Raw genomic sequence first — 19,079 nt, forward strand, 5'->3', positions numbered from 1 at the left:
GAAAGAGGCATAGAATTGAGTGCCTGACACGTGGGTGGACCTGCAAGGGTTTGCCGGGCCTTGATTGCACTGCTTGCCTGACCGAGCGTGAGGATAGACGCTGGGAGGGGTGTGAAGAAGACGAGAGAGAGAGAGATGCCCGGTACATGGGTGTAAAGTATCGCCAGGATGGCCGCAGAGCTGCAGCCAGTCAACTTGGACACTGGTCTATACCTCGAGGACGAGTACACGACATGTGTTTCTGGAAGCAGCTGATGCCATTGAGATAAGGATGGAGACGGGGAGTCACAGCTCATGCTCGAGTGCTCGAGGCTCGAGCTGTCGTCAGACCCCTGGTGACTCTTCCATTGCACGCAAGAAGCAGAGTTTGCGCGGCGGTATAAAAGGGAAGCCGTATTCCTGCCGCTTGTCTTTGTCCCTACTCTTTGAATGATCTGGTGTAATGTCCAGCCAGCCCTGCCGCAGACACATCACATCGTGATGGATGTGTGCCGACCCCCCTTCCAGCGATGCGATGGCAGCCGGCAGGGTGACCTTGTTCTTTGCTCGGGTCTCACAGCAAAACACCTCCCGCATACTACGAGCCTCAGTACCGAACACTTCGTACGTGCGACGTCTAATACCGAGCTCCGTTCGCCCTTCCGCCCGTCCTACCACCTGCCGTCTACCTGTCGTGGTATTCGGTCAAGTTGTTCGGTACAGACCCCGATGCACGATGATGAGCCGAATGGTACTCGATGGCGATCACAGCAACACCCAGCTCGACGAAGACCAGCAATCCGAATGCAGCATGCCATGGAACGTTGACTGCCGAGCCCTGCCGCTGCTACCTTGTAGCATGACGCGCCCTGGACGATAGCTGAGCTTTCAACTCAATCTCGCCGTCGTTCCCAGCGCCGCGGTGTGCCCAATGGGAGCAGGACGCCCAACACCATCTCGCAGCGCTGTTGCCGCCGCTATTCGCGCCTCCGTGCCGCAGCTACGACTCAATGGCAGGGGGTTGCATGGCCCGGCGGTGACCACCAAGGATGCCCGGCTGCTCGGCCTAAAATGAACGGAGGTCAAGCCGATGGCGGGCTGCGAAAATTTTTTCCAAACGAGCCGGAGCGAGCCTCGCTACTCAGCGTGCAGAGGCAGCAATCAGGGTCCCACCCCTAGTCGCGTCACCAGGGCCATGAAGCCCTTTCTTTGGGTATTATCGCGACGTGCAACAAGGGAAGAAAAACGTCGCAAAATGACGCATTTCCAGCAGAATGCATTGCGGGCTCCCATATCCGTACAGCCGCTGATGATGACAGGACGTGCGAATTCCGTCAGGTATACATTAGCACTGCTTCTCACTCCGACGAATTTGTTTCCACTGCCGGCAATTCCTGCTCTGTTCTGCTGCATTTCCCCATTGCCTTGACTTTAGCCACGCGACGAGTCAGGCAGCTTGTTGTGATGAGGTGAATGCTTTACCTGATTCGGAATGGGCTCTCAATCACTCTTCTTAGTTGTCGCGGGGAAGTGCTTTGCAAGGGCAGTTGAGCGGATGACTTCTGAGTGTTGAAAATCGCCTTAAGATGTGACGTGAAAGACTCGGCCTTTTCGCACGTATGCGTATCGATATACAGCTGTGTTGGGCGTTGAGGTTGCCTCATTAGGCTCATAAAGAACCAACCGGACGGATCTGTCAATCTGCCGCCTACAGCCTCGCTCCCCCTTGTCCTCGGCCATGCATCTTCCCATCCCACGCATTTTTGCTCCGAAAGCTGCGGCAAGGATACTTATGCGATAGCAAGGGGGGGTGTGTGTTGCGTTACGGCCCTGGCTTCCCGACACTGACGAGAATTATCCGGATCGAAGACTGCTTGCTGCGAAAACATCGAAACGATGATGTAGACGATGCCTGTGGTGAACATGGGCCTTGTAACTGGTATATCGCGCATCGCTCCAGGTGCAGAGGACTTGGTACCCTGTGCGTATATACTTGCCCAACCATGACCGAGGCAAGACAAAACGAGGCCTTTCTCTCTCTTCAGTGGGTATTCCGTAAATCTCCACGAGATACATATAAGATGCCTTTCTCACATGGTGTCTGACTCAAGCTGGGTTACACTGGAAGCCGGCGAGAACTTCAAAAGGCTTTCCGTCTCGGGAGCTACTTTTACATACGTACTCGTATGTAGGATGCCATGTACTAGATGATGAGCTCAAGTTTTTCCTACTTGAGCGAGTCCACGGAGAATTAAGGAACGCCTCCCGCGTGTACATTTCAGAAAAGCGTGCTTATAGCTTGGATGAATATGCAGTAGTACTGTCTGGGAAAAAGAGAGCTGGAACTTTGCTTTCGTGATGCCAGGTCATACCGGCAAACTGAGGCGATGAATGAGCAATCCAGGGCTGGCGAAGTTTCTTCGAAAGCAAACTTTCAGATCCCCTTCTCTGTATGTGGAGTTTACTCATTCGCATGACGCACCAGATAGTAGGTAGAGACTACAAGGACAAAGCAAAGAGCAAATGATAGGTAGCAATGTCACATCAGCAAGACTGTTGAAAAGGAAAAGATAGCAGAAACCAAAAGGTAAAATGAACCAAAAAAAGATAAAAGGGGGTATCATTGTAGTAATTCCCATTACGCCAAAAGCCCACTCCACACACACACATCTCTTCTCATCCTTTTCTCTATCCTCTCGCCAGGGCCTCATCCCGAGACTCGGCGCTCTCGCTGGCCGCCTTTTCCGCCTTCTTCATCGCGTACCCCTCCACGAAGCCGCTCGGGTCGCACGTCCTGTCCAGCACGAGCCGGTGGGCCGCCACGTACCGCCGCACCGCCTCCTTGTCGATCCGCACGCGCGGGACCTGCTTGACGGCCGGCTTCGGCTTCGGCCGGTCGTCTTCTTCCGCCTCGGCTGATGCTCGCTTGATGCTCTGTCTCGCCGCATCTTCTTCGCCGGTCGGTGCTTGCTTCTTCTTCCTGTCTTCCTCGGATGGTTGCATCTGCATCTGCTGCTGCTGCTGCTGCTGCTGCTCGTCCAGGGGCTCGGGCTTTCCGGGCCCGATGCCCGCATCCTCGGCGACACCCATGTCTCTCAGCACTCCCAGGCAGTCCTCCGGCGAAATCCACGTCGCCTGGCTGCAGTCCTCCACGTCCACAAGCGTCTCCTGGCCGCTGTCCGCATCCGCCGGCGCAACGTCAAGGCTGAGCAGCCACCGGGCAATCTCCCCGGCCCAGAAGCGCTGGTATCCCTTCTTGCCCAGATCAGAGATGGGCTTCTCTGGCCCCCCCATGATGCCCTCTCGCCGGGAGATTTCGTAGGAGGCGCCCATTAAAAGGGCGCCGAGCCCCTTGCGCTGCCACGGGGGAAATATGAGAATACACGCCAGGTTGTTATTATCCCACGACATCTTCTCCTTTGAGAAGAAGCCCACGATCTGCGGCGTGACGGGGGGAGGAGCTACACCTGCTGGTGTCGCTACGGCTGGCGGCGTGTATACCAACAAGAAATAGTTGAATCCAGTCACGTCAAAGAAGACTGACTTGTTGTCCAGAAAGAGCTTCGCAAAGAGCGACAGGTTCTGGCAGAAGAGCTGAGACACGAGACAGCTCGGTTAGCCTCGAGGGGATGCCAAAAGAATGATGGTCAGTCATGCATGGCCGGGAACTCACCACATCCTTCTCTCCGTCCACCTCCCACAGGCTCCATTCGCCTTCGTCCTGGACAACTTCCTCAATGTATCGTATATTCCCTTCGCCCCGTCGCTTCTTCTGACCCGGACCCCGACTGCCATCCTGCGCAACGTAGACGGTCCGCCTACCCTTGGGATGAACATAGATCTTGTTCCCTGGAACGTGAGCCCGCTGTTGGCACAGCTTGACATGACCCCACCAGGCCACAAGCTCCTTGGCGTACTTGAAGCAGCTGGGACAGACATATAGCCTCTCCAGCATTGGCAACCCATCCCTGTCCTTCTTCGACGGCCCCCTTCCAGCGGCATCGAGAAGGCCGTCTTTGCTGCCGCCCTTTGCGTGGCTTGATGTAGCCCCCAGCACCTCTTTGCCGTAGTAGCTCGGATACCAGGTGCGGAAGCACAGATTGCCCAAGACAACCTTGTCGATGTTACGATCTGTTCTCGGGGCGGGTCTATCGGATACCGGTAGGGTTGGCGGTTTGGGAGGTAGTACAGGCGTGATTACCATTGGCGTCGGGGCTATCTTGTCGAGCCTCGGAGGTGGCGCCGAGGGCCCATGAGGCCTCACCAGTGACGACTGTCGGCCTTGCTGATTCGCCTGAGGGACGTGATACGTGATCTCTGGCGCAACCAGATCCGACGGCCGCCTGCGTTCCTTGGCCGCGACGCCACTGCCCATCTCGACCACGGGGGCTGCCCGCTTCTGTGGGATCTGCGCAGCGGGAGCAGCGGCTGCTGCTGCTGCTCTGGAGCCGGGTGAGAGGGGCGACGGTATCGAGCTGCGGGGGGCAGCTGTCGCGAGGCCTTGCGGAGGCGGGAGGGGCTGGAACGGCGATGCAGAAGGGTTCTGAGGCAGGGCCGAGGCGCTGGCGCCTGGCGGACGGGGGCCATTGCGCGCGCCTCGCTTCTGCGGATCGGCCACGAGGATCGGAGGCAGGGGAACGGCGGTGACGGCGGGCGCAGCAGCGGCGGCGGCCATTTTGTGCGTCGTTGCGACTGGAGGCGCAGTCGCAGCAGGAGGAGGTGGAGGAGGAGGAGGAGGAGGAGCAGCAGCAGCAGCTGGCGGCGGCACAAGCGCGGCGGCGGGCACCGGAGGAGGCAGCACAGGCGTCTGACGCGTCGCACGGCGCGTGGAGGATTGCGGATCGGGCTGGGCGTCGGCCGGGGGATCGAGCTCGTCTGGACGCTTGCGCTTGTGCGGCATCGCTCGAAGCTCGGGGGCGGCGGTCAGGCGTGCGGAAAGGAGCCTCTCGAGAGCGTCGAGCTGCTGTCGAGCATGGGCTGTGATGTCACGGGACGGCTGGGTGCGGGCGCGGAGGCGACGAAGCCATCTAGGAGCACGAGACGAGGGTTGGAGTGGCGGTACAAGCAGCAGTTGGCGGACGCTGGACGGAAGCTGGCAGAGCAAAGCGATAGTGAGAGGATCAAGAATGAAGCCGGAACCGATTAGATGACTGGAAAGACGGCGGCCGTGATGGTTTGTTTGCAGGCGAGGAAAGAGCCCGCGTCCGGGACCCGTCACGTGGGGCCGTGATAAAAGGCCGTCCGTCCACTTGAGTTTCGTCCGCCTTGACGAGCTCCGAGGACGATGGACTCTGTACGCAACCAACAGCATGTCGACGGCTGCAAATCTATTATTCACAATGTGGTAGAAGACGATGGTGTGTACTTGATGCGGTCATTGACGGTGTGTAGGGTAATTCTGCCCGTCTGTTAGATGTGGACGCACGCCTTGCCTTGCATCATCTTCGTCACATCGCCAGGAGGCGTCAAGAGTGCCGACGACTATAGATTCCGGAACTGGGATCACGATTCACAGCATGATGCCTCAGGAGGACTCAAAAGTATGAAAAATACTGGATATTTTAACAGACAACTCGATGAACGAATAGCCAGTTCCAACACACCAACTACAAGAACAGGCCCGGGAATGCCTCACCTTATATCCAACCCACAGACAAAAGCTCATCGCAAAGAGCAGCTCGGGGCACCGCGAGCAACCATGACTCTCTGCAGAGTGTCGTCGCCCTCTCCCCAGTCTTTGACCAACGTCAGCAAGCGACGCCGCGCCAGGCCGGCGTCCCGGTTGCGATACACGCTGTCAATCTTGCGCACCACTTTGTCGCTGACAAGCCAGCGTTTCTCCTCGGCCAGGAAGTCTGTATACGACATGCCCTCTCCAAACATTGCTCTCACATTGGCTTCAAGGTGCTCCCGTATGGCCTTTTCCGACTTGATTTGCTCCGTGGACGGAGCATCCGGGTGGGGGAAAGCCGTGTCTATTGACGGTATGAAAGCCACGGGCTTCCTGGATGTATCAGCCAGGATCGACGTCGCAAAGTAATACAGCAGGCTCGGAGCCTCGAGGATCGCCGGCGTCAGCTCGACAAGGCCGGGGGGCGTGATGGCGCAATGGCCCAAGTTGAAATATTGCAGCTGAGGCGTGCCCCTGAACAGCTGTGCCATGACCGGTACTGCTTCATCCTCGACATAATTGTACGCCTGACCAAGATCCTCGGTGGCATATGCTTGGCCGAGATCCAGACACTTGATTCCAGGGTGCCCGGTCAAGGCTTCGCACAGCGCCACGGCACCTTGGGTGCTGACCCCAACCGATTGTAACGACAGTCGGGCCAGATACGGTGCCTTGGGCAACGCGGCTGCCAGGGCCTGAGCACCCTCGTTACCAAGGGGGTTGCAGGACATGTAGAGGGACGTTACGCCAGAACGTGGCGATGCGAGGAACTTGCCGATAGCAGCAGCTCCCTCGGTCGAGATGCCGACACCATTCATATAGATGTGCCGAAGAGGCAGCTTGCCGCCACCAGAGGGGGAGAAGGAGGCCAGACGAGTGAACAGCTCAGCAACACCGCGGTCCCCAAGCTCGGTCTGGTCAAGGTCCAGCGTATGAAGATCCTTCGTCTCGGTGATGAGGCGATATACATCCGCAGCAGCATCACGGCCCAGGGGGTTTCGCTTCAGCCAGATGTTGGATACCGCGGGCGACTTGACCAGCGCGTCAACGAGCGTCCTGAAGCTCTCTCCCCCCTAGATGCAGTTGCCCGCAAGATACCAGGTTTCCATGCGGTCCGGAAAGTCGGTGATGAAACGCGCAATGGCCTCGACGCCAGCTGGGCCGACGATGTTGTTGCCCAGCAAGAAGTGCCGGACGTGCGTGTTGGTGCGCAGGCTGTCCATCAACCGCCCAATGTGATCGGGCCCGACGACCATTTTGCACAGGTCCATCCGGCCGTCCTCATACACGACGCCTCTGCGGAACTCTGCACCACGCACGCTGTAGTACGGCTCGCCGTTGCCGTCGTGGAGCTCGACAGCGCCCTCGACGCCGTCGACCTCATGGCTGCCGCCGCTGGACAGGTGCTCAAAGAAGGGCGCCAGCTCCGCCTCCTGGGCCACCTGCACCGGCATGGGGAGCGCGACCGCGCCGTCGAGCGATATGGGCTTCTTGGCCGGGTCCCACGGCCCCTGTCTGGTGATGCGGCTGGCCCACGCAGGCGCCTGGACGCCGGGCTCGACGCCGCCGGCCATGCCGTGCGCCGTCCTGCCGTTGCGCCTGGTGGCCTGCAGGAGGTCGTAGCGGCGCTGGAGAGAAGCCCACGCGCGGAGACGGACGCGGTCGGCGTTGTACCGGATGATGGCCGTCAGCGAGCCCTCGTGGACCGGATGCAGAAGCGACGCCACGGCCGCGGCCAGGTGATGCCGAGTCGACCTGCGGCTGGGCAGGTCGTGGAGCATGTCTGCGATCCTGTGCTTGTCAAGCGGCAGGTCAAGGATCTCGTCGGCGGTGTAGCCCCGCGAGGGCTCGAGCACGTCGTCCATGTAAGTGGCCAGGTCGTTGAGCGCACCACGGCAGAGGCTGGCCAGGCGGATCGCTTCGTCCATGGAGGCGTCGGAGCCTGCGTTCAAGCCATCGTCGGGCTTGATCCGGAGGAGGAGAGACGAGGTTGAGCTGTCGAGCAGCTGGATCTGCGTAGCCGAAGCCATGGTGACGGGCCGCGAGTGGTGGCGCCGCGAAGATGAATGATTCGGAGTTGAGATACTGTCCTTCACTACTTAGAGGGACAGATGATGCATATCTGGTGCTTCGAGACAAGATACAAGTGGCATGCAGTTCTCTTTTATATACCCGTGCGACACACTCGGAGATGCAGAGAATCCAGGCAACACATGCGCCATCCCGCCGCCAACTATATCACATCTCTCCTCATGTCAACAATTGACCATTCTCCTCGCACTGCTATCCAAAACAACGAAGCGAAAACAACATGACACGACGCAACGACAAAGGGCGCCAACGCACGCACCAGAACTCGCCAGAGCATCATGCAAACCTCGGTCAGCAGCAACCATTTCCGAATCCAGCTCGCCGAGAATGACTCAAAAAAAACAGCACCCGCCTTTTCCATCGAATCAGATCGAGCTCATGAAACAAGTAAGGTACCTATGTAGTACTACAAGTATCCCAGACCCATACGCAGTGCATGAGTGCATACGTACAAAAATATCCTGATACTACCTAGTAGTACCTAGTACTACTGGCAACAAGGGCGTCGCGTACACCTCCTATTCCACGAGCGTAACAAGAATTGACAAAAAGGGCGTGAGGTTGCATATCGTTCGTGTTTTTGGCGGGTATGGGGCCTGTGGGATTTGACTACCCAGGTAATAACCTAGGCAGAAAGAATGCCGTCGAAGCGATCCGATCTGTAGTTGACACTGCCCCGGATTTTCATCAACTACGGGACAAGTTGGGTCGCCATATAGAGTCGCGGAACCTCGACAACTCCACAGGTTCAATTGTCTTCTTCACTTTTGATTATCTTGATTAAAGAAAGTAGGGTAAACTGATGAGTCACACATTTCTTCCAAATCGAGTACCATGGACACCCATGCCGCTTTACAAGGCTCACATCGCTGCGTCTACATGACTTGCCTGCTCTCAAGTTGGCAGCATCACAAGCAAAAACACCCCGACAAGGCAGGACATATGCACTGATTGCGGGAGAAACAACAAGGAGCTGTCCCAGCTATTTTCATGCACAAGATGCGGGGGGCTATTGTTTAATATATCGGGAAAGGCGCAGCCATACCTAGTAAAACACACTACCAATGTCGAGAGAGAAAATCTAGATGCCATCCAAGTCTCCGCCCAGGTCGTCGTAGTCCAAATCGCCCTCCTGAATCTCCTTGGCCATCTCCCTCTCTCGTTCACGCGCCTCCTGGGCATTCTTGAGCTCAAGACGATGTTGGTTCATGGGGAATCGCATTGCCTGCCGACTCATGTTAGCTCACGCAACACTCAAAGCACTACCCATCATCTTCAGAGAGGAAATTGACGTACCTTGACGCTCTCATCGTGGAGGGCAAGGCATGCTCGGATGCGGTCGTGGAAGGCCTCTCCCGGCTCTCTTGTGGCATACACATCGCCCACCTCCTTGCTCTTCATGAAGCCCTTCTCTCGGTCCAGAGTAGCCTCAATCACGCCATCCCGGATGGCCTTGGCCACAATGTATTCGGCAGACTCTTCACTGCCGAGATGCAGGCGGATGCAAATGTCACGCAGGGAGATGCGCGAGTATGACAGCGACATCATCCGAATGCCCGTCTTGATGACGTTCTGGCGAAGGCGCAGGATGAGTGTGTAGGTCCCGTCCCGCTTGAAGATGTCGGCGTTATCGGCAATGGTGGTCTCAAAGTCCTCCAGGTTGCCCACGCGCACCGCCCGTACGAGAAGGAAGTATGGGTGGAGGGCGTCCTCCAGCGAAGGCTGCCGGAACGTGGCCCTGTCGGGGATGTCTCCCATCAGCAGCTCGACAACCAGCAGCAGCTTGGTGGCGGTTTGTGAGAAGCCCACGGCGCAGCCGCTTGACGGGGCCTTGCGGGTGGCGGCTGTGAGGTGCTCGTGTGCCTCCGTGTATCGCAGCTGGATGGCCCGGATCCGCCCCAGATAGTACAGGAATCGTGCCACTTGGTTGTTCGCCGCATTCTCGGGGAACTGCGTATGTGAGACAAGCAGATCGGCTTGCTTGATGTGCGACGTCAGCAGATAGTTCCTCAGGAGCAGGACGATGACCGAGGCCTGCGTATCGGTGTCCTTGCGCAAGACGGCGGTCCGGAGAACGGCGAGGAGAGTGGGCCGGATGGCGACAATGGGCGATTCGGGAGACGGCGGCAGCGGGGCAATGTACTCGCAGAAGAGCGAGAAGTAAAAGTAGACTTTGGCGGAGAGGCAATCCAGCGTCCGGCGGTTCAGCGTCTGGATGCGATCGGACAGGTACTTGGAGAAGTCGGCCCCCTGCTGGAAATTCTTGGCATCGAAGAGATAGACCTGAACCAGGATGCCCAGGAACACGTCGATTTCGGGAATGATCTCCTTGGGTTCCTTCTTGGAATTGCCGTTCTTGGCAGCCTTTGCGTCGCTGTCCACCTCCATCTCGGCGCCGGCGCCCCGGCCCAGCGCGACGTTCTCCCGGCCAACCGCGGACAGGAGGTTCTTGGCGATGCTGGCGGACGCCGAAGTGGCGGGGAATGTGTCGACAATCGCCTGCGCAATGACATCGGGCGACAGGTGTTTGCGGATGAGGGAGATGGATCGCAGGGCTCGCAGCGAGAAGCGGGCGTCGAAGAGCGCAACCGCACGGTCAAGGAGAGCAAAGTTGCTCTTGATGTCTGGGACAAGCAAACGAACAAGACGAGCATCGTTGTCAGCAAAAGGACATACGGGAATCAGAGAAATGGATGCAGCCGCTCCCTTCGGATTCGTGTTCGCTCACCTGCTACAGCTTGCACAGCGGGATCGACCTTCTCCTCGGGCTTGTCCACGTCCATTGCCACGTCGCCTTCTGCGTCGGCCGCGGGGGCGGGCTGCTTGGAGGACTTGGAAGGGGGCACAACTACAGTCATGCTGTCGTCGCCGTCCTTTGCTGTTGGATGGCCCTCTCATGTTAGCTTCGTTTGATCCCCTCGACATCGTCTCTCGAGGACTTCTTTACCGGGTGTTTTGCTAGGCATGGTGGTCAAGCACCTGGGCTGAGGATGCTGCAGAAAGCCTTGGATGGCGTCTCTGAATGCTCTAGAGAGACGAGGAGGATAACGTGTTTCGACTGATTGGAGAAAGCCGAGGTGGATGGACCGTCGTTTTCGAGTGCTAGTCGGGTTCCGCAAGACGTCAAAGCTACGTGCTGGGGGATAACTATGCGTCTGGCCACAGCACGAGGACGGTACAAGGGCCAGGCCAAGCCAAAAGTCGGACGTCGTGTGCGGCAATCAGGCGTGGAGCTGCTGAAGAGGTCGGCAAGGCTGATGAAGGGGCGTATCGTGACTGATGCTGTGAGCAGCTTTGGAGAAGAGACCAGAAGCAGCAAAGGGTAGGAAGCTTTGCCTGAGTGAGGGACAAGGCTCAAGGCTGGCAAGGTCGCGCGGTACGAGCAGCTTCGCAGGGCGGCGGGCGGGCGCGGAGGTAGCTCGACTTACCTAATCCGCCGTGAAGCTGTGGGGCAGGCCGCCACCTCAGTGACGTTGGCCATCTGGTGCCTATAGGTACTACTACAGTGCAAGTACAGTTGGAGGTACCCGGACAAGGGCTGCAGGCTGGCGAGGTACGTCGTACGTCCACAGGTGACGGGCATTGAGACGTCGAGCTGCATATAAGGTCTCTAAAAAGTACGAGTTCAAGTGAATAGGAGGTATGGTAGGCCATCTCATTGTCGACGACTCGGGGGTTTCTGTAATTTGCTCGAGAAGACGCAAGGTGATATCACGGTCATGGGCAGTTGCCTCGAGCGGTTACGTCGGGGTGAACGGTGAGACACAAGCCCGGATGAAGCTTCAAAAGGGAGACACCACCCAGCAGCGCCTTCATTACGTGAACTGATTTCGTGACTGAATATCATGTTGCTGTCTAGCGTCAAACCGCATCTCCAAGAGAGCAATCACAGTGCAAGCCCATGTGCCGCGAGACAATCTGCTCCTTGATACCGGCAATGTCAACCCTTCAGGGGCGTGAAAACCAAGCAAAAGCAAATTAGTAAATGGCCACCCAGCCATGTATCCGTATCCCTTTCCTGAAACGCCGTTCCATACCAACCTGTCCAATTACCGTCCATGTCCCGGAACCCTTCAGAATGTCGCAACGCTCAGGATGGCCGAGCCACGTTTACTCGCCCTTTCCCGGCATCACCTTGGCAGCTTGCACAGCACTCATCTTTGCGATCCAGCCCGTCGACGGCTGGACTTTGCGCACCGTGCGCAACTCGTCGGAGGAATAGCCGGGAACACGGATGTTGTAGGTCCGCTCCAGTATGAGCTGGATGTCGCGTATCTCGAGCACCTTGGACCCGCGTTCCTTGGAGTTTCTGCACGCCGCGTGAAGGACATTATCCACAAACGAATCGGCCAGGTTCAGGACGTTCTGTTTCTTGTTAGCAAGGCTCTGTAGTGTGCTTGTTTGCTTCAGTAGTGCTTCCTCACCTCTTCGACCTCTGGGGTCAAAAGGTTGCCGTCTTGACCCTCTGCCGATCCTCCACAAACTTGGCGCACAAGCTCATCGAGCTTCTTCTTGCTGAGAACGTGATCGCCCTCGGCGTCGTGGTTGTATGCCGGTATCCGAGGCACTGCGGGTTGGTTCATGACACCTCCCACCGTCCCACCGCCCTGGGACATGGTTGGTCGTCCCGGGGCAACGCCGCCACCCACGGCCACTCCCTGGGGCACTGCAGTGGCCTTTTCCGGCAGTTGCTTGGGAATCGGCATCTTGGGCTGGACAGTGGTCTGCTGCTGCGTGGGGTGAGCGTGCGGGTGGCCCTGCTGAAGCTGCGATCCCGACACGCCCATGTTTGGGTTGGTGGTGGTAGCCGTGACGGCGGCTGTGTTGACGTTCGCGGGCTGCTGGTTCTGCAGCGGTGCGCTTCCCGGCGTGTTCCCAGTCGCTCGTTGGTTAGCGAGGGACATTGCCGCTGAATGGCTGAGAGCACGTGTGGGTTGACCTGGGCCAGCCACGGGTGTTGCAGTTTGTGGGGTTGGTACTCGCGCACCGGCTTGCGCAGGAGATGCAGTCTGCTGAGCAACCTGGGCCTGTGCAGCGGCTGAAGCGAGGGCGGTGTTGACTGGTGCGGGCCGCGGCGGTTCCGTCTTGATCTGCACCTGTGGCTGAGGTTGCCCATGGGGCTGGCCTTGAGGTTGCACCTGTTGCTGCGGCTGCGGCTGCGGCTGCTGTTGCTGCTGCATCTGCTGCTGCATCTGCATCTGGTGCTGTTGTGGTTGCTGGGGCGGCGGCTGCTGCTGCTGCTGCATCTGGTGCTGCTGCATTTGGTGCTGCTGTGATAGCTGGTGCTGCTGATGCTGCAGTGGCTGTTGCTGATGTTGTTGCTGCTGATGTTGTTGTTGATGCTGTTGTTGTTGCGGCGGTTGCGGTTGATGTTGCTGAGGTAACTGTTGATGTTGCAGCTGGGATGCCTGCATCTGCGGTTGCATCTGCGGTTGGCCTTGCAGCTGCTGTTGCTGTCCTGCCACGGGAGCGTTCGGAACGGGCCGTGCTTGCGGTTGCGGTTGCGGCTGCGGTGTGGGCGTAGCTCCCATGTTGTTTGGCCCTGGGGCTCGATTGCCACCAGTCACCTGCTGCTGACCTTTGGCTGCCTCTGCCGCGGCGGCATTGTTCATTTGCGCGCTATTCTGCGGCTTGTTGGCAGCCGGGGCAGCCGTGGACATGACTGGCGTCGCGTTGCCGGGCTGGGTGGCAGCGTGGGCGGCAGCTGCGCCAGCTGCCGCTTGGTTGGCATGGGCGTGGGCTTGGCCAGCGCCCTGAAGGCTTCCCTGCTGCTTGCGAACGCCCTCGACCCATTTGTGGGCTTCGGCGTAGAGCTTGAGTTGCTGGTCCTTTCGCAACTGAATCTGTCGAACTTCTTCTTCTTTGAGGGGATTGCCCTGCGCTGTCCGGTCGTTGAGCAGCTTTTCCCATTGTGCAACCTTGTTCTTGGTGGTTTCCATGGTCATGAGGGCCCGAGCATAGCGCTCCTTCATCTCTTCAATCCATTTGGCAGCTTCGGCGGACTTGTCAGCAAGCTGCACCGGGGGTCGAAATGTCATCTTATTGACGTGCTGCATGTAGGCATCGGGTATCTTGGGACGCTGTGCCGCTGCGGCGGCAGCCGTCGTCGTTGCCGGAGCTTGAGCATTCTGCGCCTGACCAGCCGCACCCGGAGCTTCACCATTTCCTGCCCCCTGAGGCTTCTGTTGCTGTGCTTGCGACTGAGCCTGCTGGGCCTGAGCCTGCTGGGCCTGAGCCTGTTGGGCCTGCTGGGCCTGAGCCTGAGCCTGCTGAGCCTGAGCTTGAGCCTGCTGGGCCTGCTGAGCCTGAGCCTGAGCCTGAGCCTGCTGAGCTTGTTGGGCTTGAGCTTGAGCTTGAGCTTGTGCCTGAGCCTGAGCCTGAGCCTGGGCCTGGAGAGCAGCGTTCGGTTGCGTTTGCAGCTGTGCCTGCGGTAATGCCGCTTGTGGTCGGGCCTGTTGTTGCTGTTGCTGCTGCTGCTGCTGCTGCTGTTGTTGTTGCTGCTGTTGCTGTTGCTGCTGTTGCTGTTGCTGCTGTTGCTGTTGCTGCTGTTGCTGTTGCTGCTGTTGCTGTTGCTGTTGCTGTTGCTGAGCAGCATGAGTTCTTCGCTGTTGAATCTTGCCAATCAACATTCGAGAAAACTCGATAATCTTCTGTCGAGCCGCGATCTGGTCTGGGCTGTTGCTTGGAGACCCGTTCATCTTCGTCCACAGGCCCCGCAGTCCCTGCTCGTACTTGGTCTTCTCGTCATCGCTCAGGTATGGCAGGTTTTTGATCTGGCCGGGCTGGTACATGGGCGGTCGGTTCTGGGCAGCAGGAGCCTGGGCGCCCTGAGGCTGGGGCTGGCCTTGCTGGGCCATCTGGCCCGGGGCGTTGTTCATCGTCCGTGGCAGATCAGGGCGCGCGTATATGCTCGACGATGGATCAGACGTCGCAAAGACAGAAAATAGACACGCCAGAGGGCAGTGCTGGGTGCAAAAGACTATGAGCAATGATGCCGCAATCAGGCGGGCGGGCGGGCATGAGCAGGAGGACGCGTTGCGAAGTGCCGGGACGTTTGAAGGCTGAGGCTGTCACAGTCGTCGAGCTCGCTGACGAAAGAGGGTGTCTGCCAATGAAAGCTGGCCTGGGCGTGGAGCATCCGTCGTTGGCAGACGGTGCGTGCCGGAGTTTAACCAATTCACCGATTCAATGTTGTTATGTAAGCCATCATCCGGCGAGGGAGCAGCGTGCATGTGGAGATGTCAGCCAACATCCCTAGCACTTTGGTTTTCAGCATGCATTTGCACGTTGACGTGATCCTGCCTGTGTGCCTTTGTAATACTGTAGTATTTGTCCGTGGTTTGAGACCTTTGGGCGCTTTCTAGGTTGCTTCATCATGGGACTGGCTACCAGAGTCAACATCCCAGCTTGGCTACCCAGTATCATACATGTACCTAGTACATCTGCGGAGTACACTACGGATGTGTTCTGCATTTCGGCAGCAGCTCCTCGTACTTGCGTGGACTCTCAACTCAACGCATTGGATGAGCTTGCTTACGTTCCTGGCTCTGTTTCAATCGATCCAGCTCCACTGTCGTTATGCGGCAGCTTTGGATGCTTCCGACTAGCAGTAACTGCTCAGGAGGTTGTAGGAGTCGTGGTCAGAAAGCACAGGTCAACACCCACGGAGCGGTCTTGTTACACGATATGCCTCACATTGAGAGGTCTGCCAGGGCCAATGCTTCTCCAGCTACCCCGTACATCCCCAATACATCGCACGGGACCTATCATGGATACTCTATAGAGAAAAGGCGAATGCGTGGAATTGACGCAACCGCCCGGAGCTCATCTCATCTGGATGCATTTGTAAGGTAGGTAGCAGTCCTGGACACTGCTTGGACAAGTCGGCTTCAGCTGCTCCGTGCCTCTGGACGCAAGTTCAAGGCCCCAAATTGTTGTTCCAGAAGCAATGATGCAGATGGATACCAAAGCGACGACATCGGGCTGACGACCAACAGCCTGACCTGCCAACTTGCGTGTGCTCAATTGGAAAGGAAAGACAACGGAAACAAGATGGAGGGAACAATCTTCTGAATTGCCTTTGCTTGCCGAGATTTCCACATGAGATGGAATGTTCTGTTTGTCGACAGAAGCAGGTTCGGTAGCGCTCCAAGTGGGCGATAAGGCCACTATGGGAATTCGTCGAGGCATTGCTGCCCAACCTGGTCGACGATCCCCCTGTATCGCGGAGGTTCGTGGAGCATCATGGATGTACAGTACGGAGTATGGAGTCTGTACAGTTGGGATCCAAAGGCGCTAGGATATGGATGCCGTAGCCAAAAGGCCGCCCCTTGCAGACGAGAGGAAGGGGGGGGAGACGAAGCGATGGGGGTGGAAGCATGCGCGATTGCGTTGCTGGTCCAGGACAGACAGACCTGGGTTGGATCGGATTGGACCAAGTGAGACTGCGATTAGCCCAATGGATCGATGGGATCAATGGGGAGACGATTCCTAGGCGGCCGCAGTTCTCAGCGCTGGAGTCGTGCCACACACGATCCGGGGCTACATTGTCACCGCACCAGAGGAATCCCTCACGGGCTTCTGTTTCGACTCGGCGGGATGCAAAAGCTGCAGGTCAATCACCATGGCGACGTTCTGGAAGTGCCAGAGAAGCGAGCAGACGTGCGCCTCTTCGCCCCCCTTTTTTTTTCTTGTCAAGCGCACGGGTTGAGATGTTGTCCTACAATGCTTCGTGTTTCCGCCGAGCACCAGAAATAGTAGACGAGGTCCTTGAGTAGTCACCAGATGCTCCAAGCACCAGTGACAAGCAACGACAGCATTTGAACTCCAGATTGCCTACAACACGGATCCTTGCTCCTGAGAGTGAAATCGGGGGGCCGTCTAGTCCACCTTGTGCATGCATGGACAGGAACCGCCCGTTGGCCGCCAGGTTCTTTTTGTTTTGCAGGATGCCGCCGCACCCTTCCATGATGCTGAAACAAGGTGCAGCCAAAGCCCGTTTGACCCGACGCTTCGGCTGATGCGCATTGAGCTGCCTCGCCCTGCCCTGCCCTGGCTTACCTCTCTGACTTGCCTCTCTCTGACTTGGACGCGACGTGATTCGGCGCCGTGCGTTTGAACGAGGCCCTCGTCATCCGTCCGTTCCCGCGGCCCGCCCATTCGCCTGTCGCCTGCAGCCCCCCCTCGACGGCGCCAGCTCAGTTCAGTCCGCCTGCAGCAATCCAGGCAGCAGATCGCAGATCCGCCCAGGGCTGACTCTGGTCCCAGTTTGCTGGCCCATGGGCGTGGCCCTGCCTTGTGTCGAACCTGATTTGCCGCCCTCGTCCGTTTATAGAGATGCTCTGTCCAGCTTTTTGTTCCTCTGATTCGCCTCCCTCTCTTCCCTCCTTTGATTGCTCCCAATACTTGCGCCGTCTCCCTTTTCCTCTTTGCCTCCCTCCTCATCGGCTTTCTCTCCAGCAGCTGGAAGCCGTGAGGGTGTGCCGTCAGGTGCTACCAAACGCGCCGACCCCTTCGAGAGCCTTGGAATTAGTATCATGCTCCCGAACAACACTCCGAGTCTCTTCCTTTTCTCCGTATGGGAGACTTCTGCTTTGCATCTCGACCACTTGACGGCTCTACCACCACTGTCTCCGACCCTCTACTGCTCGTCAGCCGGCCTTTCGAAAGCAGAGGTTCTCAAAACAGCCATAGAACCCTAGACAACCTTACGGGTATCTCCTCTTGCCTTACCTTATACAATAACGAATGTTGGTGCCATGATTCCTACTGTTTCTTCCCTGCATTGATGCTGATGGCTGCAACCCCCCGCGCAGCAACGCCTTTGTTTTCTTTTTTTTTCTTCTGCCTCTTCTTCTATCTTTTCCTCATTCCAAGCGACAAACCCCGCGCAATCTCGGAAACGCCACGACCAATTGATCACAATTTCTTGCGACTTTGATCCGAGACACGAGGGCCATACAAGACCAACGCAGCGGACCAGCCCGTGGCCACATAAACCGAGAGGCAGCTCCTCGTCCAGTCGCACGTTCCACACGCATAGAAATTGCTCACCTACAGAGCCATACCGCTCCTGTCGCTTGTCTTGATTTCCCTCCCTCTACCCTCATCACACCGCAGCCATGGGCCAGCACAGCAGAAGCTCGCCGAGGCGGTCGTCAACGCCGAATCTGAAGCTCTCGCCGGCTCATGTCGCCGACCCAGCATCACCGCCCGACACGCCCGTCGCCTCGCCACACTTCTCCAGCAAGGATGCCCCGGCGGCCTTCTACCTCTTCGCAAAGCCCCTGGCGCAGGACCCCAACATCAGGCCGTATGGCAGTGGCCACCAGTTCAGCTATCGTCCCCTGGAGCAATTGAGTCCGCGGTCTTCGTCCTCGTCCGAAGCGGATGAGGAAGACGTAAGCGACCATGAGTCCTCCGAAAGCGCCAGCGTTGTCAGCCTGCCAGACTCTCCGTCACAGGCGCAGCGCTACCCGACGGGAAAGAATGCCTCTGCGCCGCACGCCTTGGACGCATGCGCAGATGCGGATGCGGATGCAGAGACAGAATCCGATGCCGGCTCCGAATCTGCATCCGAGTCAGGCAAGCCTAAGCGAACAGGATCCGCGCAGGGCCCCGCGCCAAGCATCCTGGACAACATGTGCAGCTTCACAATCGAGGACGTTGACCCCATGGACAGCGAGTGCGAGGGCCTGGCTGTCCTCCGTCCCGCCGAGATCGAGTCGGATGACGAGTCTGCCGGGAGCCGCTCCACGTCTTGCCACAAGGATCTCGACAAGGGCATGATGGAAGACCTCGAGAACCTCAACTGCAGCAACGAAGCGTCCGACGACGAGGCGGACCCCGAGGAGGATGACGCCGAGTCAGAGTTTATGCGGAGGCAGCAGGAGCTGAAGCGCATTCGACGAGTCAGCATGTCGAGCAGCTTCGGCAAGAGGACGCACAGCGAACTGAGCGACTCGGACGACAACGACTCTGCCCTCGACGTCAACGAGGCTGGTTCCAGCGCCTCGCGCTTCCGCAAGAGAGTCAACCGCGGCAGCTTGCTCTTCCAGGACCCTCCGGCGCCGAGGATCGAAGAGCTCGAGGAGCCCAACTCGGACGAGGACGAGTACGCCAACGAGATGCGCATTGCGCAGGGGCTGCCGTACCGCGGGTTGGAGATTATGGATACGGATTCGAGCTGAAGAGGAGCACGCAAGAAGAGCAAACAACAACACGAACAAAAGCAAACAAACCCAAAAAAAAAAAAAAAAAAAAAAAAGACATCATTACATGAATGATACGACCACCTCGGCTGCCTGAGCGGGAGGCATGTTACAACTATTGACACGAC

At 57.9% G+C, this 19,079-nt stretch overlaps 6 protein-coding genes across 6 annotated transcripts; 1 reads left to right on the forward strand and 5 right to left on the reverse strand.

Moving 5' to 3' along the window:
• Positions 1 to 2,667: 2,667 nt before the first annotated feature.
• CCMA1212_000167 (Males-absent on the first protein) lies at positions 2,668 to 4,879 on the reverse strand (the record flags this gene model as incomplete). The annotated part of the gene is made up of 2 exons (XM_073697648.1): positions 2,668 to 3,573; positions 3,653 to 4,879. The coding sequence occupies 2 exons, from the start codon at positions 4,877 to 4,879 to the stop codon at positions 2,668 to 2,670; spliced, it is 2,133 nt and encodes a 710-aa protein (XP_073563950.1).
• Positions 4,880 to 5,640: 761 nt separating this feature from the next.
• CCMA1212_000168 (Protein NLRC3) lies at positions 5,641 to 7,680 on the reverse strand (the record flags this gene model as incomplete). Its single annotated transcript, XM_073697649.1, has 2 exons — positions 5,641 to 6,706; positions 6,749 to 7,680. 2 exons carry the CDS (start codon positions 7,678 to 7,680, stop codon positions 5,641 to 5,643), a joined length of 1,998 nt encoding a protein of 665 aa, XP_073563623.1.
• Positions 7,681 to 8,822: 1,142 nt separating this feature from the next.
• On the reverse strand, positions 8,823 to 10,707 carry CCMA1212_000169 (putative 26S proteasome regulatory subunit rpn3; the record flags this gene model as incomplete). The annotated part of the gene is made up of 4 exons (XM_073697650.1): positions 8,823 to 8,966; positions 9,038 to 10,365; positions 10,470 to 10,619; positions 10,689 to 10,707. The coding sequence occupies 4 exons, from the start codon at positions 10,705 to 10,707 to the stop codon at positions 8,823 to 8,825; spliced, it is 1,641 nt and encodes a 546-aa protein (XP_073563956.1).
• A 1,144-nt stretch (positions 10,708 to 11,851) lies between these two features.
• On the reverse strand, positions 11,852 to 14,619 carry CCMA1212_000170 (Transcription initiation factor TFIID subunit 12; the record flags this gene model as incomplete). The annotated part of the gene is made up of 2 exons (XM_073697651.1): positions 11,852 to 12,106; positions 12,166 to 14,619. 2 exons carry the CDS (start codon positions 14,617 to 14,619, stop codon positions 11,852 to 11,854), a joined length of 2,709 nt encoding a protein of 902 aa, XP_073563303.1.
• Positions 14,620 to 16,282: 1,663 nt separating this feature from the next.
• CCMA1212_000171 (uncharacterized protein) lies at positions 16,283 to 17,185 on the reverse strand (the record flags this gene model as incomplete). Its single annotated transcript, XM_073697652.1, has 2 exons — positions 16,283 to 16,452; positions 16,702 to 17,185. 2 exons carry the CDS (start codon positions 17,183 to 17,185, stop codon positions 16,283 to 16,285), a joined length of 654 nt encoding a protein of 217 aa, XP_073563304.1.
• Positions 17,186 to 17,862: 677 nt separating this feature from the next.
• On the forward strand, positions 17,863 to 18,930 carry CCMA1212_000172 (uncharacterized protein; the record flags this gene model as incomplete). The annotated part of the gene is made up of 1 exon (XM_073697653.1): positions 17,863 to 18,930. The coding sequence occupies one exon, from the start codon at positions 17,863 to 17,865 to the stop codon at positions 18,928 to 18,930; it is 1,068 nt and encodes a 355-aa protein (XP_073563762.1).
• Between the last annotated feature and the right edge of the window lie 149 nt (positions 18,931 to 19,079).

This window comes from Trichoderma ghanense (genome assembly GCF_004382785.1).
Source record: "Trichoderma ghanense strain CCMA-1212 chromosome Unknown scaffold_0, whole genome shotgun sequence".
NCBI classification, from domain to species: Eukaryota; Fungi; Ascomycota; class Sordariomycetes; order Hypocreales; family Hypocreaceae; genus Trichoderma; species Trichoderma ghanense.